At 48.0% G+C, this 25,615-nt stretch overlaps 1 protein-coding gene across 5 annotated transcripts in view; it reads left to right on the forward strand.

Annotated features, from left to right (window-relative positions):
* The window catches only part of ZDHHC11B (zDHHC palmitoyltransferase 11B (putative)), a 43,755-nt gene that overhangs the window by 14,041 nt on the left and 4,099 nt on the right, over positions 1–25,615 (forward strand). The window contains exons 8-13 of one of the 5 annotated variants that reach the window (XM_072807418.1): positions 2,948–3,038; positions 7,243–7,268; positions 9,810–9,897; positions 17,635–17,669; positions 19,299–19,392; positions 25,044–25,119. In XM_072807418.1, coding sequence (XP_072663519.1) covers positions 2,948–3,038; positions 7,243–7,268; positions 9,810–9,897; positions 17,635–17,669; positions 19,299–19,392; positions 25,044–25,061 — 352 coding nt within the window. In that variant the 3' untranslated portion in view covers positions 25,062–25,119. Of the gene's footprint in view, positions 1–2,947; positions 3,039–7,226; positions 7,269–9,809; positions 9,898–11,334; positions 11,554–17,634; positions 17,670–19,298; positions 19,393–25,043; positions 25,120–25,615 lie in introns of those variants that run through there. The other 4 variants (XM_072807415.1, XM_072807416.1, XM_072807417.1 and 1 more) reach the window with 4 other exon arrangements.

A 25,615-nucleotide genomic window follows, 5' to 3' on the forward strand; every position in this document is an offset into this window, starting at 1 on the left:
CGCATAACGTATTGCTTTAAAAAGTCGTCTTTCCTCCAAAATTCTACAAACATCCTCCATATTCCTTGCTATTTTCCCTCTTTTCATTCACTGTCCTCGCATTTCGACTTCCAAGCGACCTGAACTGTCTGCCCAGGGCGACGGGGCGACGGGGCGAAGGTCACGTAGCTACCGCGGGCGCGGCTCCCCCCAGGACGCCCTGCGCCCTGCTCCCCGGGGAGACCCTCTTCCGGCCGCGCCCGACGCGTCCGGCGGGGAAGCCCCTTTATAAAATCTTCATTGCCCTGGACAATTCCTTCACGATTCAAGTTTCCGGGAAACCTTTAAAATCGCTTTGCGCAGCTCCGAGAGACGCGGAGCGCCCGTGGCGGTGCACGGGCATCCCCTGGACGCGGGAGGCCTCGAAGCCCCCAGGTCACCGCCCCGGAAGTCGGTCTCCTCCGACGGAGCGGGCCGGAAGCGCCGCCGCACGCTCCCAGGTGTGCGCGGAAGTTCGGCTCTCGCGGAAACCTGCAGTGGGCGGGCTCCGCGTTCCGGCGGACCGGGGCTGGGACGGGGCCCGGGACGGGGGCCGGGACGGGGGCCGGGACGGGGCCCGGGACGGGGGCCGGGACGGGGGCTGGGACGGGGCCCGGGCAGCTCCCCGCCACACGCCCCGCGGGAAAGCGTCTTCCCCCGGACCACCCGCTCGGTCCCTCGGCGTTGTTTCCACACGCCCGGTGGCGACGCTGCTGTGAAAACCGGCTCCTTCGGAGTTTGACTTGAAGCATCGCCTCACTGTGGTCCTTTAGGCACGACCTGAGCACATCCCCTCCGCGGTCCAGCCTGGGGGCGAGCCGCCGCCGGAAACAACCGACACTAAACCCGGCGTCGGGCGGGGCGGGCGGGGCGGAGGCTGCGGACCCGGGGGAGTCCGGGTGCGGGACGGGCGGGGGCTGCGGACCCGGGGAGTCCAGGTGCGTGCGCGCGGGGCGGGGCTGGGGTCCTGCAGTGCCCCCCCCCCCCCACCGCCCTCCCACTTGCTGCAGTCGCTCCTGGCGCTCTGAGTAGTGACACCAAGTACCATTTTAATAATCATTTGTGAGTTATACACACAATGCTTCGTTTTTATAAAATTATAATTGTGTAATTTCTTAAAAGCCCTTTTAATAATTCCATATACCATGAACACTGTTAAAAGAAATATGATTTTTAAAAAAGATTTTATTTATTTATTTATTCATGAGAGCACGAGAGAGAGGCAGAGACACAGGCAGAGGGAGAAGCAGGCTCCATGCAGGGAGCCCCACGTGGGACTTGAGCCTGGGTCTCCAGGATCACAACCTGGGCTGAAGGTGGTGCTAAACCGCTGAGCTCCCGGGCTGCCCAAGAAATATGATTTTTAAGAATAGAAGCTATTGTTTTTGGGATGAACCATATTCCTCAGTTCTGGAATATTATTTTTATTTTCAGCCTAATGTTCACTTCTTCAAAAGAAAACGAGCTCACCTTCCTGGTTGAAGTGGGTTGTTGTGTGAGAAGTGTCATACAAACCTCTGGGTGACAGCAGCAGTTTGAAGCAGTGGTGTTTCTTTATTGCAGAAGTGTCCCCAAGGGGTCCTGATAGCCTGAGAGGACACTGCTTGGACACTTACAGCCTTGTACCTTAGACAAAGCCTGCTGTAGCAAGCAGAATATCAGTTCCTAGATATCAAGGGATGTGTTTAAATCATGTGACATGATGCCAATCCAAATAAGAAAAATTAACTCTGTAAGTGTGGGTGGAGTGAGATAACATTAATTACGGGTAGGTTTTTGTGCAGGACTTTTTTTTTTTAAGATTTTATTTATTTATTCATGAGAGACACACATAGAGAGAGGCAGACACGCAGGCAGAGAGAGAGAAGCAGGCTCCACACAGGGAACTCAACGTGGGACTCAATCCCAGGTCTCCAGGATCGGGCCCTGGGCTGAAGGCAGCACTAAACCACGAGGCCACCCGGGCTGCCCCATGTGTAGGACTTTTTAAAGTGCTTCTCTCTAATGGTAGTCATCAGACCAGTTTCCTGGGAGTATTTCTTCTGGATTGTTTCTCTGTGGAAGGATAATCACATGTATTAAAGACAGTTCTTGCCTAATTCTATAGCTGTTGTACTTGGCTGATGTCCACCAACTGACTTCTATAATTTTCTATTGCTACATGGCAAATTCTCACCAATTTAGTGGCTTAAAACCAGACTCATTATCTCAGAGTGTCCCAAGCCTGGGTGAGTTCAGCGGGGTCCCTGCCTAGGGCCTCTCAAGGCAGCAGCCCCAGTTCACAGGTCAGCTGACGTTTCTGGAGGGAATGGAGAGGAATCTGCTTCTAGGCAGATTCAGAATGCTGACAGAGTTGTCCCATTCTCACACTTCCCACCTTGCCCCTCCGTCTCTAAGTTGGTAATGGTGAGTCCTCTTGTCATACTTCAGATTTCCTGGATTTCCTCCTCTTTCTCATTTCTCATTTGTGAAAGGTTCATATGATTGTACTGGACCTACTTGGGAAATCAAGGACAATCCTCCTGCATTCATTGCCTAGAGCTGCTGCTAGAAATGAGTGTGGAGTGGTACGGCCATGGGTTCCGAGGCCCATCACCTGGTCCATTTGTGAGTGAGCCGTGCTGTGCCCACGGGCTTGTGGATGCAGTGGTCCAGGGTAGGGCACTGCAGTAGGAAGAGTGCCTCTGTGGCCTCCCGTTGGCGAGCTGGTGGAGACCTTTAGCCCTGGAGAGCTCTGGCGGGGTGTCTACCATTGTGCAGTCCAAGCAGGAGAGCTGCTGGCTCTGAGAGTCCACAGACGAGGGCATCGCCATAAAGGCGAGCATGTGGCGCTTCGCAGCCCTCAGTGGCACGCTCCGAGCTCACTGACCAAAGCAGGCCCCTTCTTTGCTGATGGGAGTCTCTCTTTCCTTCTGCCCCGTCCCTACAGAGAGAAGCACAAGGAGCCGCAGCCACCGCCGAAGTATCCAAGTCTGTGCTCCACCACTACCATGTACTCAGAGAACTCCTTGCTGCTGAAGGTGAGCACAGAGCCACAGGGCACGTGTGTGCGATCTAGGAGGAGAGCGGCATGAAGGGTCTCCGGCTCCCCCAGGAGTGAGGACAGAAGGTGGTGCTTGGAATTCCTTGAGTGACGGGTCTGAGACATTAACCTGGTCCCCAGGGATGCTACTTATATGGGAACAAAGGTGGGGAAGGGACTAGAAGAAACAGTGAGGGATAGAAAATATCCTTAGCTGTGGGGCTTGTATTGTGTGTGTGTGTGTGTGTGTGTGTGTGCAAGAGGGAGGGAGGGGGAGGGGGGATGCAGCACAAACATGGGTTTACTACAACGGAAACGATATGTGTGCTTTGGTGAAAGAGACAGATGTGTGCACTCAGCAGGTTTTGAGGGGCACCAGAAAATAAAGTGATGACTGGATGATCATCTGGTAAAAAAAATATGTACAGTGAACTTTTAACAACGATAGAACCCAGATGTCGCTATTTGGGTGTTATTGTACAATCCTTACAACTTTTCTGCATGATGGCAATTCTTGTTTAAAAATGCTAGGAACTAAGTCTTAGGAAACAGGTGTGGAGTAAGAAGTGTCTGTGTGTGTGTGTGTGTGTCTGTGTGTGTCCTTCACAGGCCAATAGGGCTGCTTCCTTCTGGACCCACTCATTTTTGCAGCGTCTGGGAGTTTCCGGTGCCGTATTTTAAAGCAGGGTTTGTGACTTTTCTGACGTTGAAGGTCACAGGGGACCTTAGGTTTTCTGTGGGAGGAGTTTCATCCCAGCAGAGCCCCTGCAGGACAGCAGAGGGAGAGCTCCTAGTACTAACTTACCAGGAGGAAGAGGCCACCCCCCCACCCCCACCCACTTGTAACAGTGATACTGTTAGCAAAGTCATTTTCCTTCCTGACACACCTACTAGATGTTTGGAGACACTTTCGTGGAGACTGTCATGCCTCCCGCCCATACCTACTCCCCGGGCTCCGTCACTAAAGATGACCCTCATTCCAAGGCGCGAGCAGGTGTTTCTTTGCTGCCCTGAACCCAGGTGACCCCGTGTTCCTGTTTGCCTGGGATAGTCCCATTTGACACCTGCTGCCAGCCCCGACCATGTGGCTGCCACTGTGACAGACACTTTTCCTTGATCATGATGTTAAATCCTGCTACACTTTCTCCCAGACGCAGCTATGTTTTTTCCACTTGGTGTCCAACAGGAAGAATAAGGCCAAGCTTACCTCCTAAATGCACATAATATTTAAGCCTCTGAAAGCTGATCCCTTGTCCTATCCCACCCCTGGCAGGACAAATTCTTGTCAGTATTGAAGAATATAGAATACCAGATATGCACAATGACTTCTTAATGCAAAAACGGTAACATCATAGGCTTGGATCTCTTCAATTTTTCTATACTTAAAACGTCTCAAGGTTGAAACATGCTTTTTTAAGAAAGGGAGTTACCATTCAACTTAGCTGACATGAATGACCAAAACCGAGTCAAAAAGAGAGGGATGCCTGGGTGGCTCAATGGTTGAGCAGCTGCCTTTGGCTCAGGGTGTGATCCTGGGATCCGGGATCAAGTCTCACATCGGGCTCCTTGCATGGAGCCTGCTTCTCTCTTTGCCTATGTCTCTGCTTCTCTCTCTCTCTCTTTCTATGTCTCTCATAAGTAAATAAAATCTTTTAATAAATAAATAAATAAATAAATAAATAAATAAATAAATAAATAAATAAAATCTTAAAAAAAAGAAATAGAAAATTCAAATAGACACATAGCAAACAAAGATAATCACTAACTTAAATTTCCCACAAAGATCCCAGGGCCCAATGGTTTTGTTGATAAATTCCATCTGATATTTTAAGAAGAAAATACAAGCAGTTATGCACATCCTTTCAGAAAAAGAAGGAAGGAGCACATCCTAGCTCACTCTGTGGAGTCAGTGTGCGACACCAACACCAGACAATGTCATCCCAAAGAGGAATAGCATGAGCTGATGCTATACATAAATATAGATGCAAATACCATTAACAAAATATTAGCACACCAAATGTAGTTACAGAGAAGCAGGATTATACATAGTGACTAAGTGAGGTTTATTTTAGGAATGCAAGGTAACACTCGAAAATAATGTAATAAGCATCTTAATAAAACAACATTAAACCAGAAACTGGTTAATCAGAAAAAGCATTTGACATGAGAACACATCCATATATGACAAAAACAATTCCACAACCCAGGGGATGGGGAGCACCCTTAATCTGATAAAAGAGCACCTGATGAAACTTGTAACTAATTCACACTTATTTTTTTTAAAGATTTTATGTATTTATTCGTGAGAGACACACAGAGAGAGGCAGAGACACAGGCAGGGGGAGAAGTAGGCTCCCTGCCGGGAGTCTGATGTGGGACTTGATCCCAGGACCCCAGGATCACGCCCTGAGCCAAAGGCAGATGCTCCACCACTGAGCAACCCAGGTGCTCCTAACTCACACTTAATTCATACTGAATACTTCCCCCTTGAGACTGGGACAGAGCTAAGAATGCCCACTTCAAACTTCTATTTGACAGTTTACTATAGTTCTGGCCAGTGCAACACAGCAAGAAATATAAAGACATAGATTTGAAAATCAAACTGTATTTTTTTGTGTGCAAGATTTAATAAAAAAGCAAACAAAAATAGGAATGTTCAAACTGTATTTATTTGCAGGAAACATGCTTATAACAAATCTGCAAAAAAATAATCTATAGAAATAATAAGGTAGCTCAATAAGGTGGTGGGATACAAAATCAATATAAAAACCTCAATTATATTTCTTTATGCTAGCAATGAGGAACCTGAAAATGATATTAAGAAAACTATTCCATTTGCAATAGCATTGAAAATAATAAAATAATAAAACAAGTGCCAAATATGTATACTTAAAGCTGCAAACTACTGGTGAAAGAAATTGAACACAATCTAAATAAATGGAGAGATTTAGAATACTCATGGACTGCAGCACAAAATATTGTCATGATAGAAAATTTCCCCTAAATTAATCTGCAGACTTACATGATCCTTACTGGATTTCCAGCAAGATTTTTTTTTTTTTAAGGAAATAGCAAGCCAATCCTAAAATATATATAGAAATTCAGAGCACCTAGAATGGCTAGAGTGGCCAAAATAATTTAGAAAAAGAAGAAGCAACTTGGAGGGCTTACACAATCTGCCTTAAAAATTTATGACCAAGCTACAGTAATCAGGACCGTGTGGGACTAGCATGGGGATAGACATACAGATCAGCGGGGTAGAGTAGAAACTTCAGAAATAAAGCCTGAGCAGTGGATGTTTCACAGAGGTGCCAGAGCAAATCAATGGGGGAGAAATGGGAGTATTTTTAACAAATGGTGCTGAAACAATTGGATAACCATAGCAAAAAAGGGGGAGGGGGACTTAATACCCTACCTCACATCATACACAAATATAACTCAAAATCAATCATAGGTGAATTTAAGAGCTAAACTATAACACTTTAGAAAGAAAACAGAACAAGATCTTTGTGACCTTGAGTTAGGCAAAGTTTTCTTTAATATGACACCAAAGCACTATTAAAGGGAAAAAAAAGAAAAATTGGACTCCATAAAAGATAAAGCATTTGCTCTTCAAAAGTCACCATCACAAACATAGAAAATATAAGTCACAGGCTGGAATAAATATTTGCAAGCCATGTACTTATATTCAGAATTTATAAACAACTCTAACAACTTCATAAGGTAAAACATAGCCCAATGTTTAAAAAATAGGGAAGAGATTTTAATAAACTTTATCAAACAGGATAATCGGGGTGGCAGAGAAACACCTGAAAAGGTGTTCAGCCTCATTCACCAATGGGGAAATGCGAATTAAGCGCAGTCAGGGAGCCCTTCGCAGCAGTGGGCACCTGGGCTGCGGGCCAGAAGTAACGGAATTTAAAGTGATGCCACTTGGGAAAGCAGTTTGGCAGTTTCCTGACAACTTCACTGTACTCTCCTCATTTGCTGCCACGCTCACTCCCCGCTCCTGCCAGAGAGGGTTGGGCACGAGGGGAGCAGGAGTGGGAGGAGGCGGCTGTCCCACCCAGGATGCCTTCCTGCCACGGCTCCATCTCTGAGACACGCTCACTTGACACGAATAATGGACTTGATTTTCCGAAAGAATAACCTGAGTACCAACTCTTTCTTCTTTTTCATTTTCACTGATGCGGGACATGGAGGAGAACCTGAGTTCATCCGCAGAGAGGTAGGTTGCCCACTTGCCAGCCTGTTTGATCTGCTTGCTCTTCCTGACTCACATTACTTATATTATTAAATAGTGTGTAACATTATTTCACTCAATAGTAACACAGCGCTCACACATCTTTTTCACTTGCCTTACTTGGGAAAACCCCCTCCCTCACTGCAGCTAATATCTGAACGAATGTGCAAAAATCCACACTCATTGATCGTCTAAGTCAGAGAACAGGGGGTGGGAAGTTGAGTCGAACCTCCTCCTCATGACCTCTGATAAGACCTGGTTATTTTCGAGCACCAGTCCTCCTTGCCTTGAGTCAGTGTGCAGTGTAGACGGGGACAACCCGTCCCTGGGGCACTGCATGCATGCACACGAGGCGTGCACCACTGTGTCCCCTGCAAGGTCAGGGAGGCAGAAAGTGGCCAGTGGTGAAGTTCACCATCCAGGGTGAGTGTCTCCACATTGAAACTGCAGCTGTGAAAAGGCATCGCGAGGCAAGACAGGTGCTCACAGGACGGCCAGCATCTCCCTTTGCTCTGGCCGCCATCACAGAGGGCCACCGAGGAGGCAGCTGGCTACAGACATGGTGGTCCCACTGTTCTGCAGGCTGGAGCCTGAAATCAGGGTGTTGGCAAAGTCATGGAGCCATCATGGCCTCTCTTCTTGGAGTGTAGATGGTGACTTCCTCTTCATGTCCCTGCACATTCCCTATTTTATCCCTTTCTAGCAAGAATGATTGAAAAATTAAGGAACCAGATCATAAATTTCCATCTTAAATTTTGTCTCAGGATGGCGCACCAGTGAGTATTCATATAGAAACTTTGGAGCTTAGAAACACTGCCCATGTGTGGATGGAAATCCTTCCTTCCTCCGCCTGCCCGTGTCCTCGCTGGCACTCTGGCTGCCGGCTTTCAAGTGTCCCGCACATCATTTCCGTGCATCACGCACTTAACGTCCTCTTGTCTACAGTGACAAGCCCATTTACAGCTCTTCAGGAGCCTGCTTTTAAAACCCCATGTGTTGTGAAGCTTGTTCTGTTAAAGAAAGTGGCCTGTATTCAGACTTCATCTGGAGGGTGTACCCTGTTTCTCATCAGGATCTTGTCATTTGCAACACGGTCTCGGGTTAGTGTTTAATATGTGAGGACCTAGGTCAGCCCCCGAGTCCCGTGGATGTGGCGACCACAAGTCAGGGGCAGCCGTTTTCCATGATGGGAAGTGTTCGTTGGGTGACTAGGGCTGGACGTGCCCACAGCCTCCAGGTCACTCCCGTCTAGCAGGCCAGACTCGTGTCTGGAGACCAGGGTTTGTCTCAACCTCTTGACGCTCACAGCAGTGTGTGTGTAAAAGGCGGAGGTGCCTGTGCAGTCAGAGGATGGGATTGTGGGCTGGCCGTAATCACCATCTGGGCCAGCCATTGGACCACCTCGACTGCATGCCTGGCAGAGCACGCTCCACGATGGCTCTACAGAAACTACCAGACAGGGTGGAACGTGACAGGGGAAGGGACCACACGTGTGAAGCCAGAGCTCCACGCCGCCGCCCCTCGCCAGGTGCCCATCCTCCGTAGTTGCACCGCAGAGGGGCTCCCGACGCCATCACCCTCTCACAGTCTCCAGCCAGTGAAACGGGCCTCTCTGCCCCATGGGACAGTGCCCAGTGTGTGGCCAGGGGTGCGTTCATTTCGGGAGAATGCACCTGTAGGCTCAGCTGAGATACTGATAGAAGTTGTGTGTTCTCATGCTGTCACCTTCAGCCTGTGGGTCAGCGACGGCGGGCTGACTGCATCATTCTCCCCCTGGTCTGTGTGGAAAGAAGCCAATGACATAGCAGACCCTCTGGGTAACTGTGCATCATCCTGTCGTGGTGGTGGAGGTCCAGGCAGCAGAGTCCCTCACTGGGTGGCTCACATGGCAGAGACAGGTTCTGTCACAGTCTGGAGGCTGAAAGGGCGACAGCAAGGACCTTGTCTTGTGCAGCCGCTGGGGGGCCCCGGGGCCCATGGCCTGTGGCCACACCCCTCCAGCCTCAGCGGAGGCTCCCACTGCATCTCTGTGCTCTAGCGTCTTGTAAGGATCCCAGTCCCTGGACTGAGGGCTGGCCTCGGCCCTGGGGTGACGCTGTCCGACTGCATCTGAAAGTCCCCCACTGACAACAGTATGAGCTCATGGGTGGACACTGCTCGGCCCACGTCCACAGTTGCATTTACTTGAGTGACCCACGAGCTCTGTCTCTGACCCATACCACGACTTGTGGTAGTTCCTACAGATCTCGTTCTTCCTTCCCCTCAACCCCCTCCTGACCCCAGGGGGCACACAGCACCACCCACCCCTGCTGCTTCTGCAGCCCCTCCCCTCAGGTGCTCCTCAACCCCCCTTCCCCCCGCCCCTTCTCTGGCATCTCCCCCTGCGCAAGGGATAGAGGGGCTGAAGAAGAAAGGGAAATTGCAGGAAGGAGCCACAATGCTGCTATGGCCTGTGGCTTTAGTAGCCGTCTGCATTCCCTGCCTTGCTGACATGTGTCTCCCCTTCCTCCTGCCCCATCCTGTCAGAGTGAAGCCTAAGGAGCTCCTGCTGCCAGACCTGCACTCACGTCAGGCCTGCTCCACCACCACAGTCTCAGAGAACTCGTGGCTAAAGGTAGGTGAGAGGCAGCTGTGCATAAGCCTCAAATACAAAGGTGAGAGCCGACCTAGGGTCTAAGCCTCCCCCCAGGAACCCAGGGTAGGGCAGTATTTGGAATTACTTGTTTGGCTGGTTTAAAGCATTTATAGTGTTCCTAGGGATTCGGCTCAAACAGGGACAACGGTGGGAGGGGAACGCAAGGGAAATAAGATGAACGACACAGACATTGTAAGCAGCGAGGTGGGTGGATGAGCAGAGAAGATAGAAGAATGGGTGTTGTCACGGGAACAGATACATCACAGGTGTGCTTGGATGACGTGTGTGGGCATCCGCAGCCAGCACTCCAGCGGGTTCCTGGCAGGATTCTCTGGCATGTCCCCCAGGGTCTCAGCAGCCCACCTCCTGTCTCAGTGGAAGGGCTCCCCTATTCATCCCCCAGGTCAGTGGGGAAGAAGGACGCACCCAGTCCACTGTGCCATTACACAGCCTGAGCTCAGAGTTCCATGTTGGGGATGCTGGTGGCTGGTCTTCAGTGGGGACTGGTTGTGACAGGCCGAGTCACAGCTTAAACCATGGCCAACACAATATGGCATGACTCCCCCTGCCAGTCCACTGCTGTGTGACACATATAGACCTTACATACATGGAAACCAGGGTGGCACTCAATCCCAGGTACAAGTGGTGGTGGTTACAGCATCCACTGGTACCCGACCCCTGTCGTCTCCTCTTGGGTGGTGGCTGCCATACAGCTTCTTCTGAATGACAGGAAGGATGGATCTAGAGAAACAAAGACATGATGATCATGCAGGTGTTGACCGGGTGTCCCACCTGGTTGTAGTGTGTGTCCAGGTGAATGTACTCAAGCCTTCTCCAGCATGTGGCTGAAGCTCATCTCTAGAACGTGTGGTAGAGCAGTCTCAGGACCCTTCATTCCCATCCTGTCTCAAGAATCCAAATCAGCCGTGACCATTCATTGCCACTCTGCTGGACACTTGTCATCCATCATCATGTTTAATCCCTCTATGGATTATCTGAGACAGATCGTCATTCCCACTTTGATGGCTAAGATTAAATAAGGCTGAGCTCACCTCTGAAGTGTGGGCAGAGCTTTGAGACCTCAATGGCTCAAACCCTCCCTACTTCACGACCAGGACACATTCTCTTCTGCTTTCAAAACCGTAAATACCAAATAAGCATATATGGTTTTCTAATGCAGCAGAAGTAATAGCATGGGTTTGGGTCTCTTGAACTTTTCTATATTTGACTTAAAACTTTCAAAGTTGAAAAATGCATTCTTACTTAAGAAAGGTAGTTACCTTACCAGTCAATTTACACAAATTAGCAAACCCAACTCAATAAAAAATAGAAAATCCCTAGCCCTGGTGGCTACACTGTTGAATTCTACTGAATTAAAAAAAAAAAATAACTACAGCTGTACACATGTTCTCTCAGTAAACAGAGAGAAAACCTGTTCTGTGAGGCCAGTTTCAACCTGATACCGAAGCCAGACAGTGTCATCACAAGAAAATACCATGAAGCAAGATCCTTCAAGAAAATACAGAAACAATTGACTAAGTGGTAGCAAACCAAATCCAGCAACACACAGGATTAAATACCATGGCTGTGTGAAGACCAATTGACCTCATATTAAATATTAACAGTAAAGGACAATAATAATATAATGATGTCAATTCAGAAAAAGGAGATGCCAATGAGAAACTGTCATTCATGATAAAAAAAAATGTTCTCAACAAATTAGGAAAGAATTGAAAAGATCTTCATTTTGACAACGAACTAGAACTAACTTCCTAGTGAAAGATTGAATACTGTCCCTCTTACAACTGGGCACAAAGCAAGGATGTCCACACTCAGTGCTTTTATTTAACATTGGACTAGAGTCCCAGCCAGTGAAATAAAACAAGAAAAAGGAATAAAGAATAGAAAGTGGAACCGTGTTGATTGCAGACAACATAGTTCTAAAGTAAAAACAAAAACAAAACAAAAAAAACTAGTAATAAAATAGCTAGAGCTAAAGTAGGCTCTGGAACATTTATCTTCAATGAAATCAGTTAGAGTTCCCACCAGCCATCCCAGGAAATCACTTCAGCTCTGGTCAAAGTCAGAGTTTCCTTAGTTGCCTTAGTTGACCTAGAAATGTTTTATGTAATTTGCCATTATCTGGAATGGAAACAGTTGTTTTTAAAAATCTCTTTTGGGGCACCTGGGTGGCTCAGTTAGTTAAGCATCTAACTCAGTTTTGGCTCAGGTCATGACCTCAGGGTTGTCAGATTGAGCCAGATTGGCTCAGCCTGTCAGATTGGTTGTCAGGCTCCTTACTGGGTGTGCGGCCTGCTTAAGATTCTCTCTCCCTCCACCCTCCCTTTCCCTTTCCCTTTCCCTTTTTCCATTTTTCCCTTTTTCCCTTTTTCCCTTTCCCTTTTTATTTATTCATGACACACACACACACACACACAGAGAGAGAGAGAGAGAGAGAGGCAGAGATACAAGCAGAGGAAGAAGCAGGCTCCATGCAAGGAGCCCGACGTGGGACTCAATCCTGGGTCTCCAGGATCATGCCCTGGGCCGAAGGTGGCACTAAACTGCTGATCCACCCGGGCTGCCCCCCTCCATCCTTTCTCTGTCTCTGTCTCTCTCAAAAAAAGAAAAAAGTCTCCTTTGACTTTCTTATTAAAAAATAGCAAGTTTAGGGACATCCAGGTGGCTCAGCGGTTGGGCATCTGTCTTTGGCTCAGGGCGTGATCCCAGAGTCCTGGGATCGAGTCCTACATCAGGTTCCCTGCAAGAAGCCTACTTCTCCCTTGCCTATGTCTGTCTGTCTCTCTCTCTCTCTCCCTCCCTGTGTCTCTCAAGAATAAAGTCTTTAAAAAAAAATAGCAAGTTCAATCGTGTTTCTATATTTGGCAAAAATTAAACTGGAAATAATATTAAGTATTCCATTAACAATATTTTTTAAAATAATAAATTTAACAAGACTGGAGTAAAATCTAAATACTGAAAGTTATAAATCATTGCTGAGAGAAATTGAAGACATTTAAAATAAATGGAAAGATATACAGTGTTCATGGATTGGAACACTTAATATTGTTTTTTTTAAATTAATTATTTTATTGCTTATTTCTTATCAGAAAGGATTTTTTTAAATTTATTTTTTATTGGTGTTCAATTTACCAACATACAGAATAACCCCCAGTGCCCATCACCCATTCACTCCCACCCCCCGCCCTCCTCCCCTACCACCCCTAGTTTGTTTCCCAGAGTTAGCAGTCTTTACGTTCTGTCTCCCTTTCTGATATTTCCCACACATTTCTTCTCCCTTCCCTTATATTCCCTTTCACTATTATTTATATTCCCCAAATGAATGAGAACATATAATGTTTGTCCTTCTCTGATTGACTTACTTCACTCAGCATAATACCCTCCAGTTCCATCCACGTTGAAGCAAATGGTGGGTATTTGTCATTTCTAATAGCTGAGTAATATTCCATTGTATACATAAACCACATCTTCTTTATCCATTCATCTTTCGATGGACACCGAGGCTCCTTCCACAGTTTGGCTATTGTGGCCATTGCTGCTATAAACATCGGGGTGCAGGTGTCCCTGCATTTCATTGCATCTGTATCTTTGGGGTAAATCCCCAACAGTGCAATTGCTGGGTCATAGGGCAGGTCTATTTTTAACTCTTTGAGGAACCTCCACACAGTTTTCCAGAGTGGCTGCACCAGTTCACATTCCCACCAACAGTGTAAGAGGATTCCCTTTTCTCCGCATCCTCTCCAACATTTGTTGTTTCCTGCCTTGTTAATGTTCCCCATTCTCACTGGTGTGAGGTGGTATCTCATTGTGGTTTTGATTTGTATTTCCCTGATGGCAAGTGATGCAGAGCATTTTCTCATGTGCATGTTGGCCATGTCTATGTCTTCCTCTGTGAGATTTCTCTTCATGTCTTTTGCCCATTTCATGATTGGATTGTTTGTTTCTGTGGTGTTGAGATTAATAAGTTCTTTATAGATCTTGGAAACTAGCCCTTTATCTGATATGTCATTTGCAAATATCTTCTCCCATTCTGTAGGTTGTCTTTGAGTTTTGTTGACTGTATCCTTTGCTGTGCAGAAGCTTCTTATCTTGATGAAGTCCCAATAGTTCATTTTTGCTTTTGTTTCTTTTGCCTTCGTGGATGTATCTTGCAAGAAGTTACTGTGGCTGAGTTCAAAAAGGGTGTTGCCTGTATTCTTCTCTAGGATTTTGATGGAATCTTGTCTCACATTTAGATCTTTCATCCATTTTGAGTTTATCTTTGTGTATGGTGAAAGAGAGTGGTCTAGTTTCATTCTTCTGCATGTGGATGTCCAATTTTCCCAGCACCATTTATTGAAGAGACTGTCTTTCTTCCAATGGATAGTCTTTCCTCCTTTATCGAATATTAGTTGACCATAAAGTTCAGGGTCCACTTCTGGGTTCTCTATTCTGTTCCATTGATCTATGCATCTGTTTTTGTGCCAGTACCACACTGTCTTGATGACCACAGCTTTGTAGTACAACCTGAAATCTGGCATTGTGATGCCCCCAGATACGGTTTTCTTTTTTAAAATTCCCCTGGCTATTCGGGGTCTTTTCTGATTCCACACAAATCTTAAAATAATTTGTTCTAACTCTCTGAAGAAAGTCCATGGTATTTTGATAGGGATTGCATTAAACGTGTATTTTGCCCTGGGTAACATTGACATTTTCACAATATTAATTCTGCCAATCCATGAGCATGGAATATTTTTCCATCTCTTTGTGTCTTCCTCAATTTCTTTCAGAAGTGTTCTATAGTTTTTAGGGTATAGATCCTTTACCTCTTTGGTTAGGTTTATTCCTAGGTATCTTATGCTTTTGGGTGCAATTGTAAATGGGATTGACTCCTCAATTTCTCTTTCTTCAGTCTCATTGTTAGTGTATAGAAATGCCACTGATTTCTGGGCATTGATTTTGTATCCTGCCACGCTACCAAATTGCTGTATGAGTTCTAGCAATCTTGGGGTGGAGACTTTTGGGTTTTCTATGTAGAGTATCATGTCATCGGCGGAGAGGGAGAGTTTGACTTCTTCTTTGCCAATTTGAATGCCTGGAACACTTAATATTGTTAAGATAGCATTTTCCCCCCCAAACTAATCTGTAGATTTAGTGCAATCCCTATTAAATTCCCAGGAGGCTCTTTCTTTCTAAGGAAATCAACAAGCTGATCATAAAATGTGTGTGGAAATTCAGGGGATCTGGGGTAGCCAGAACAATTTTGAAAAGAGAACAAAACTGGAAGAATTATACAACCTGACTTCAAAATTTACTAAAAAGCTACAGGACTCAGGACAGTGTGGTACTAGGATAAGGATAGACATATAAGTCAATGTAGTAGAGTAAAAATTTTAGAAATAAACCTTTACATTTGTGGTCAATTGATTTTCAACAAAGGTTCCAAGTCAGTCCATTGGGGAGAAATGAAAATTTTGACAGATGGAATTGGAACAATTGGATATCCACTTTGAAATATAAGCAACTTAATACCATACTTCAACTATATAAATAACTCAAAACTGATCATACACTTGAATTTAAGACGTAAAGCCTTAACTCTTTTAGAAGAAATTATAAATTGTGATCTTGTGTTAGGCAAAGGTTTCTTTGCTATGATAGGGAAAGTACTAAATACAGCACCAGGGATTATTGTGGAAGGTCTGGTCAACACCTCATCATCTCAAGTGGTTGCTAGTGTGTGTGTGAGATGCTCAATCTGGTGCACAGTTACCATGAGGTGCACGATCATAGGGTTAGTTTTTAAGTCAGTCTGTTGATGAAATTCTGACCCATGTGCCCCTGAGAATGAAAACAGACTGCAGGATTCCTGGATTCAGTCTAGCTCTGCCTGTAACCCTGGGTGGGAACCTCATTCGTCTTTGCTGGTTTCCTCATCTAAAGGAGGACAATAAAATTATCTTCCTATAAGTGTTTTGTAAAGATTAAGTGAAGATAATCCATGTACTTAGTACAGTAGCTAGTACTTAGGAAGCGCTCAGTTGTTTAATATTATTACCTGAAGGAGTCAGTTATAAATGTGGGCAAAACTTTATGCAGAGATGTTCACTATAACATCATTTGCAATAATGAAAAATGTGAAACAATCTAAAAATCCCAAATCAGGTGAGTTATTAAGCAAAATAGGCTGAATATCCAATTCTGAAAGATGACGGAGCCATTGGAGATTCTGACTATGAAAACTATATCATATCTTTTTAAAAAGATTTTATTTATTGAGAGAGAGCGAGCACAAGCAGCAGAGGGAGAGGGAGAAGCAGGCTCCCCCAGTCAGCTGGGAGCCTGATGTGAGGATACATCCCAGGACCCTGGGATCATGATCTGAGCCACCCAGGTGCCCCTATAATAACATTTTTGAAATGCTTATGATATAATAAGTAGGGGAAAGCAGTATAAAATTACATTTATGGAAAATTTGCAATTGTATAAAATAAAAACAAATCCTATAAATGGGGAAATAAAGATTAATGGGAAATGCTGAGAAATATATTAGGAATATGGAACTCTGGGTAAGTTTTAGTTTTCTCTATTTTCTAGAGTATTAAGTATATTCACGTGATTCTTAGAGTAAAAATATATGAAATAATTTTAAATTATTTAAAATTTAAAGAAGAGGGATCCCTGGGTGGCGCAGCGGTTTAGCGCCTGTCTTTGGCCCAGGGCGCGATCCTGGAGACCCGGGATCGAATCCCACGTCGGGCTCCCAGTGCATGGAGCCTGCTTCTCCCTCTGCCTGTGTCTCTGCCTCTCTCTCTCTCTCTCTCTCTCTCTCTCTGTGACTATCATAAATAAATAAATAAAAATTAAAAAAAATAAAATAAAAAATAAAATTTAAAGAAGAAAAAATGATACATTGGACTTCATCAAAATTTAGGGTTAGATTTCAACAAACTTACATGATGCTCAGCATCATTCAAGATGGCGGGAAAGCAAGTTACAGCCACAGGAAGGGGCCACAACAACCCACCTAGAATGGAGCAGCACCAAGAATGTGCTGTCAGAGTTGATCAGAGCTGGTCAGAGCTGGTCGGAGCTGGTCAATGCTAGTCGGAGCTGGTCAGAGCTGGTTGGAGCTGGTCAGCAGAGTTGTGTCCATTGTGGTAGGGTGGAAGTGGGAATGGAGGTGATGCCATGCTGGCACACAGCAGGCAGTACCTCTGTGGAAATGAGCAGGCCTCACAGGAGTGGCGTCCCACCCTGGGTGCTCCCCAGAGGTGGCATGATGCACCAGCTCCTGCAGCTGCCACCCCTGGCACAGACTGCGGCTTCAGTGAGGAACAGAGGATCTCACCATCTGTAGGTTGGGAGTCTGAGGTCCAGGTGTCAAGGTTGGGTTCTTCTGAGGCCTCTCTCCTCTGTGCACCTGCGTCCTCTCTGCCTGCGCATAAACCTGTCACAGAGGTTGGCTGCCTGGTGGCCTCACTCAGTGTGCTCCCTCCGTACAGGCCCCACCGCCCAAGCAGGTGCCCTCAGGGTGCCCAGGGGTCGGGGCACTGGGAGGGAGGCACTCTCCCGCAGGGACCCCTTCCCTGGACCCAGGGCCCAGGCACCCTTGCTCAAAACGAGCTAATAATGGACAGATTTTGTGTAAGAAGAAGCTCATGTCAAGCACGCCTTTGTTTCTCATGCTATGAATTCTCGTTTACACCCTCACAGGAAGCGGATGGTAACCCGACTGTGTTGGTACTCGGGTAAGTGTGTGAGTGTCCTGAGGGGTTTCCTGCCTGGAAATAGCCGAGTCCCACCCTACCCACCATTCCTGAGGGAGACAGTCTTGGGTGGGAGACCTCCCAACGCCGCGGGGATGGATTAGAAGACAGAATTGCTTCCCCCGACCCCACAGACGTGGATGGCTGCTCAAGCGGCTCATCACACTGGCTCTCCTCGGACAGTCACAGTACTGCTGCTCTACGTCCTTCCCAAGGGCCGTGTGTCCATGCGCAGGTCCGGGTGGCCCCCCTTTTTTCTGGTCCTGCGGCCCGTACAGGTGCAGGTCGTGAGTGTAGCGGCGTTGGGCCGAGTCAGGGCTTGTCCTTTTGCTCCTTCCTTGTCTCAGGGCTGAAGTTGTGGCCGCCCGCCCCCCCCCGCCCCCAAGGAGCACGCAGCCTTTCCACCCTGGGCTGCGGGGGCGGACAGTGGCTGCTGACAGACTGTAAGATCTGTGGAGCCTCCCAACTTCTGTCCCCACAACGAAGCTCTGCGGCCACCACAGGCCGTCCTCTCCTGGAGTGCTGCGTGCAGCACGCAGTGAGTGCCAGCTCCCTTTGTCCTTAAGAGGGTGGTCCTGTGAAAATAGTGTCCTTAGCCGTGCGTGGACATGGTAGCCTTCATTCAGTGCCGTTTAATGCAATTTAAAATAAAAATACAAAGGGCGAGTCATTTACTCGAATGTCACCCACCAGACACACAGGCCCCTCTCTGGCCCTCAGGTAACGTCCCTGCCACCCCCCCCCCCACCGCCCCGTGCTGTCCTCCCCTCCCCGCACCCCTGGCCTCCACGCCCTGGCCTGGGCTCCTGGCTGGGCCTGCTGTGACCACGAAGGTCATGTGCTGACAGTGGAGTCAGGTAGCCATGCTGGGGACGTGGACGGGAATGCGGACGGGATATCGGAGGGGACGTGAGGGAAGCTGTTCTCTCACCTGAGACAGACATCCACACATCGTGGGGTCCCTGAGGTCGTCTGACCGGCCAGGGCGTGGCATCACCCTGATCCGTGTGGACTTCCTTCTTTCCACCCCAGCAGCCTGGGTCATGGGGCAGCGAAAACCCTATTAGTCCTTTTTTGTTGCCAGAAGCATTTCTATGGTAACCTAGCAGTTTGGGTCGAGTGACCACTTGGCGCTTTAGACACCCCCGACCCCCGTTCCTTGGGCCTCACCTGCTGTCGCAGCAGCCAGGCTGGCGGGGAGCACAGCCAGCCCGAGCCGCGGAGGACAGGCGTCACCAGCGTGTGTCGGCGGGAACCCGTCACACAGACTTTCTGGCGTGTTTGTCTGTCAGGGGTGTTCAGCTCGCTACCGATAGAACTCAGCTGACGGAATGAGCATGTGAGGGGGACGTAGCCCACACTCGCAGCTACTTCTGTCTGCTTGACCATCCTGCTGGCAGAGGAAGCGAGTCCTTGCCAGAGGCCCTCCTGCCTGTTCTGCAGGACCCCAGCACTCAGACGGCCCCCAGCCGCTGCCTGTCCCTGAGGCTGCAGACGAGGGGACCCCAGCAGGGAGACCCCCATGACCTGTGCGCCTGCAGGGTCCCCGCCCTGCGCTCACCCAGAGTGGGGCCTCCTCACTCACATGTTTCTCCTTCTCCACCCACCTAGCAGACCTAGGCAGAAGGTGCTCCTGTCGCTGTCGGGGTCGACAAACCTGAGCTCTGCCTCCAGCACCAGCCCGGAGAACTCCTTGTTGCCCAAGGTGAGCTGGGGCTGCCGATGACTGAGCTCAGACGCAGGGATGAGAGCCCATCGCAGGACGGGGGCCCCCCAGAGCAGAGGTCGGCACCGTGTTCTGGATGCTCGTTGCACCGGTGCTCCCCGATTCCCAGGTGCCAGGGATGCTGCTCAAGGGGCAGCAAGGGGCACATTGTGCTCCTGACATGGGGCCCATGTGCGCCAGATAGAAGCAGATGGAGTCCCCAGACAGGTGTCCCTGGGCCAAGCCCCGATGCTTGCTCTGGTGCCACATGCCAGTGTCGCCATGTGGTAGAGGATGGAGGGCATGACGCTCTGTGACATTCTGGGGTGCTCTCTGTGCCATCCTTCCAACTTCTGGTATGTCATAGTCGGTGCTGGAGAGTAACTGTAGAAGCAGATGGGGTTTGTGACGGATGGTCAACACTGGGCATGTGAGCGAGCGTGTGAGCCACACATGGGCTGGAGTTGGGAAGCCTCAGATAAAGGATGGGTGGCCCCGGGACGGGATGTGGGTGGCCCGTGTAGCCAGGCAGGGGTCAGGCAGGTACAGCACAGTGCTGGTCACACTAGCAGGTGCCCAAAGATCCTGGCAGAGTGGGGCTGTACTCACGGGACTGCCCACCGCTCCCAGCCCGTGGGGCCTGAGTCATTTCTGTAGCTGCAAGAGGCTCAGGACACCCTGGCCTGGACATCCTGTCCCCTGCACGTGCACCATGTCCACACCCCAACCTGGACATCCTGTCCCCTGCACGGGCACCAGGTCCACACCCCGGCGTGAGGCCTTCTGTCCGCCTCAGGCTTGGTCCAGAACCCATGTCTGACCCTTGCTGCACACCAGGCGCGCCCCTCTATGGGTGACCCCAGTGTCTGTAGCTCTCAGCCAAGTGGTTAGAAAGGAACAGGTCCCGTGTGGTACAGGTGGACTTGGGTTCATTATGCCCTGGAGACGTTACTGGTTCCACAGCCCAGAGCAGGTTTGTGAACCACTTGCTGCCTGAGTCTTGGGGTCTCCATGAGGTGGTGAAGGCGTGGCTGTCACTCTCAGGGTGTGATACATGAGGACTCCGTGAGAGGTTGTGAGCACTGCTGCCCGGTGGCCCCCATCCCCCACATTGTCTTAGACCCTGGTGTGCAATAATCATAACTCTTGTCTGGGACACAAACTCATCATTGACCTCTGCATGATCTAATTTCTCAACTTACTCAGTATTTTATGTGTTTTTGGTGCCAGACAAAGTACCCACCGCCCAGGAACAGGCAGGGTCCTGATGTGGCCCCTGGTCTGTGGCCCTGGCCACACTCTTTGTACTTGTGTTTCAGGTTAAATATATTCCTGAAAAATACATGCAGTCACTGCTTACTGTTTATCTCATGGAAGGGACAGTGCATATGTCTGGACTTTGGGAGAATCACCTTTTCACTTAATAGATGTCGAGACAATTGTGAGTGCGCGTGCCTGCCCTCTGTGACCACTGCTCCCACAGCTGTGTGTGCACAGGATAGATGCCCCTGTAGGGGCCTCTTTCTAAAGGGTGTGTGTGGTCTGCACCCCCACAGAAGTGTTTGTGAAACCCCATTGGTCCATATCCGCCCCCCCCGCCCAGCACCTGAGGCACCTGAGGGGTGCAGGCGGTGGCTTCCTGTCCTCCCAGCCTTTCCCTTAAGACTGATGGCACCGCATGTGCGCTGGCCAAGTACGTGTCCTCCTACAGGAAGTGCTTGCTCTTGTCCTTGGCCCATTTTCCTGTCATGCTCTTTCTGCTTTTCTTACAGATTTATTTGAATTCTTTATATATTCTTGATACAGACCCCTCGTTAGTTGGGTGAATCACAGAGCACTTGGACTCCTGCTTAGCTTCACTGACATATGATGACCCAGAACCATCCTTTCAATATACTCACATTTGTACATATTTTATGATAATGCTTCTTGAAAAAAAAAAAAGATCATGCTCTTTGGTCTTGATTAATCTTTAACTCCAGCATCTAAAAGAAAGTCATCTACAAATTTTCAACATTCGATTTTGAGAGTTGAGTTCTCACCTTTATGGTTCACTGGTGTGTTTGGTGTGAGGTAGGGACCCAGCTTCATCTCTTCCATGTGGGTTTCTGTTGTTCAAGCTGCATTCACCAAACATTAAATAGACTGTCTGTTCCCCACTGATTTGTTTGCTGTATGTCCCATATATTTTTTTATTCCACAATGCTTCCACTACAGCCTTTTTTGGTATTTAGTTGAATTTGCAGACTGTGCCATTTTTTAAAAAAGATTTTATTTATTTATTCATGAGAGACATAGAGAGAGAAGCAGAGACACAGGCAGAGGGAGAAGCAGGCTCCTCACAGGGAGCTTGATGTGGAACTCAATTCCAGGACCCCAGGATCATGCCCTGAGCCAAAGGCAGATGCTCAACCACTGAGCCATCCAGGTGCCCTGACTGTGTCATTTTTGTTCTCCTCTTCCTTCCTCCTTATATTTTTTAGTTATCTTCTCACTAGTTACCTTAGGGATTACAATTAACATCTTAAACTTTTTAAAAAGATTTTATTTATTCATTCATGAGAGACACACACAGAGAGAGAGGCAGAGACACGGGCAGAGGGAGAAGCAGGCTCCATGCAGGGAGCCCGACATGGGACTCGGTCCCGGGTCTCCAGGGTCACACCCTGGGCCGAAGGTGGCACTAAACCACTGAGCCTCCCGGGCTGCCCCAACATCTTAAACTTTTAAGAGTCGAATAATACCAACTTAACTAGTGTTTGTACTAGACAAACACTCTGATCCTCTACATCTCCAGCCCTCCTCTTTTATATTATTAACATCAAAGATTATATCTTTACACATTGTGTACCTATTAGGAAAGATTTATAATTATCGTTTTATGAATTTGTCTTTTAAATCACATGGAGAAGAGGAGCTACAAACCAAAGTGCAATAATCCTGGCTTATTATATATTAGCATGTGTGGTTATCTTTATCAGTTCTTTACTTCTTCCATTGTGTAAAGCCTCCATTTTAGCCCAAAACGCTCCCTTTAGCATTTCTTATAGGAAAGGTCTGTTATTCATGAATTCTCTTAACTTTTATTTATCTAAAAATGTCTTGATTTTTTCTTTATCCTCAAAAGACAGTTTTGTTGGATTTAGAATTCTTAGTTTGGCAGATTTTATTTTCCTTACCTTACAAGACATGTACCCTCTGGCTTCCATGGTTTCTGGGGAGAATAAGCTGTTGGTCTTACTGAGGCTCCTGGTACGGGATAAACCATTTCTGTCTTTCTGCTTTCAGAATCCTGTCTGGGTTCTGAAAATCTGGCAGTGCCATGCCTCACTCTGAACCCTTCTGTGTTTATCTGCTTGGCATCAATTGAGCACCTTGGACATGCAGATCCATACCTTCCATCATATTTGGGAAGTGTGCAGCCAGCGTTTCTTCAGATACTTTTTTCTCTCTTCTGTTCATTTTCCTTCATTCCATTTTCTCCCTGGTCCCCAGACTGGATAATTTCAGTTGTCTTCAAGCTCACTGATCCTTTCTTCTCCTGCTCACAGATGGTGGACTCCACTAGTGAATTTCACACTTTTCAGTGGCACAATTTCTGTTTGGTTCCTTATTGTAATTTCTAACACTTTCTTGATATTCTTTTTTGTTCTTTCAGTATTTTCCTGAATTCCTTTAGTTCTTCGCCTTGGCTCACTGAGCACATTTAAGACAGCTGATTTAATGTCCTTGACTACTAATTCAAATGTTTGGGTGTCTTCCGGGAAATTCTGTCAAATTATTTTTCTCCATTGAGTAGATCATATTTTCCTATTTCTTTGTCTGTTTTATGATTTTCTTGTTGAAAACTGGATATTCTGAGTATTACAATGTGTTAGGTCTGGACATCAGATTCTCCCCTTGCTCAGGGATCATTTAGGTTTTTGAATTATCAATTTGTGACTCTTCCAAACTACTTCTGTGAAGTGTGTATTTCTTGTTGTGAAGTTTCTCTCATTATCTGTGTGGTCAGCCAGTGATTTCCTTAAATGTCAGGCTGCAAATAGCGGGAATAAATGATCCAGTCAATGCCCCTGAAGGGAGCTATTGTTGCCAATTTGGCCAGGACAAGAGAGCACCTGTGCCGGCCCCCAAGGGCACGACCAGACCAACCAAAAGGCACAATGCATAGGTTCTGGAGTATGGAGCTCCTGCTGTCTGCCCAGGCGTTGGCTGCTCCAGGAGAAAGGGTTGTTCTCCTGCAGCCCCCGGAGGACTGAGGATGGATGGCTGCTGGCTCACACACTGCTCACTCAGGAGGGACAAGGTGTGCCCCTTCCCTGGTGCTACACATTGTCACCGTGCTTGTCCAGTTCCAGAGCTGACCCTGATGGTGCGCTTCCACATAGTGGTTATTTCTGTGGAGGACTGACCTCTCGTGCTTCCTGCTCCACCACTTTGTCCTCCAGTGAAGGCTGCTGAGACACACTCTGAAACAGGAGTCACTACCTTCCCCAGATCTCTCCCCATTGCCCTCCATGGTTACTCTGCCAAGCTCTGTGGTGTTTTCACCTTCATTCTAAACAAATAGTGTGCTTCCCTGTATTTTCAGTAATACTGTGATCACCTTCACTTCCTGAGCACCTCCTGTGGGTTTTTCTCTCACATCCTGCCTCAACCAGCATTGCTGTCCCCTCTGTGGCCATCTGTGGTGGATGCCCTACTACTATCCATGGGCTGAGAAGTTTGATGGCAGCAGTCACCCACCTGGCTGCTGTGGCACCCCTATTACCTGTCAGAGCCCTGCTCCCACCTTGGTGCCCATGACTCCATGATGGAGCCCCTGAAGGACTGCCCATCCCAACAGCACATCCCTCAAATCTCGGCTTTCTACAGTCTTCCCATTCACTTCTTCTTCAGGGAATGGCCGTTCATCATCAGCAAGGGCTTCCCTTTCATTTCCTATAAAGTTAGATCTTTACTCATTCAGCATCAGTTTGTATCTTGACTGTAATTCTCAGGTGCCGGCTCAGGGAGGGGGACTGCTGCACTCTACAAACTTAGAAGTCTCCCAGAGACACTTGTACTTGTAGGTCTTTCAGAACTTCCAGGGGCAAACTGTGCACAGTGCAGTGTCTGGTTTCTGCTGCGTGCAGCCCTGAAAGTTAGAATGAGCACCATCCTTGGCCCTTTGGTAAGAACCATGCCCTCCCCTCCTAGCTGCCCACCCATGTGAATGGGATGATAGGTCACCTGATGGCAGGGCCTGGGAACACAAGGTCAGAGAATAAGCTGCCTGCTTTCAGGAGCTGGTGTGAAGACACCGGGGCTCCTGGGGAGCCAAGACTCACCACCAGTAAGCAGAGTTGTGCAGGGAAGGCACCAGGTAAGAGATGGCCTGTGCTGTGTCCTTGTTGCCCCTTCCTCAGTACCAAATGGGCTGAGACCCTCCTGCTCATTAGGCGGAGCACCACTTGTCTCCATCATGAGAAGCCAGCATTCCCCTCAGTACAACTGTGTCAGCAGCCACACATGGAAGTGAGTGCTCTGAACTCAGGTGGCAAGGTTATTGCCTGGGTCCCAGAGCTCATCAGGGGCACAGCCAGGTTCATTTGCTGCCTCTGGCAGCATAACAGATGCATCCATATCCCCTGTTATTTCTCTCTCTGCAGGTTTCAAAGGAAGAATAAGGAGAAATAAGGCAGCCCATGAGAGGAGACAGTGCCAAATTTGTAGATTCAGCCTAAGGTAAGATACCCATGTTTTGGGTGTTCAGATCAACCCAAGTTTGACTCTCTAAAGAGTTAAATATTTTCTATGGAAAAAAAAAAAAAGGAGAGATAACCAATGGATGATCCCGGGTGGGACACTTGTGTTCTCAGTGACACAGAGGACAAGCTTGAGTTCATATAGAACATGGGTGCCTGACATCCCATGCTCACCCGCCTCCTGCTCTGCAGATACAAGAGGTGGGGCCAACACCTAGCAGAGGCATCAGCTGGGAGCTGGCCCTGGGCGTCCTCTGTGTGACCACCAGTCTGAGCTGTGGACCCCAGAGAGCAGTGGTGGCCAACTAGTGGCCAACTCACTAGTGTGCACACAGAGCAAGGGCCACAGACAGTTTGATGAGCACTAGAACAGAGGGGCTGAGGGGCTCTGTAGAAGCTCAGACCCGGCCACCCAGGTGCTGTCTGCCAAAGTGCCCAGTGATGGCGCTGTCTGCCCACGTGATCCTTGCGGGGTG

This window comes from Canis lupus, chromosome 31, assembly GCF_048164855.1.
Source record: "Canis lupus baileyi chromosome 31, mCanLup2.hap1, whole genome shotgun sequence".
Lineage (NCBI taxonomy): Eukaryota > Metazoa > Chordata > Mammalia > Carnivora > Canidae > Canis > Canis lupus.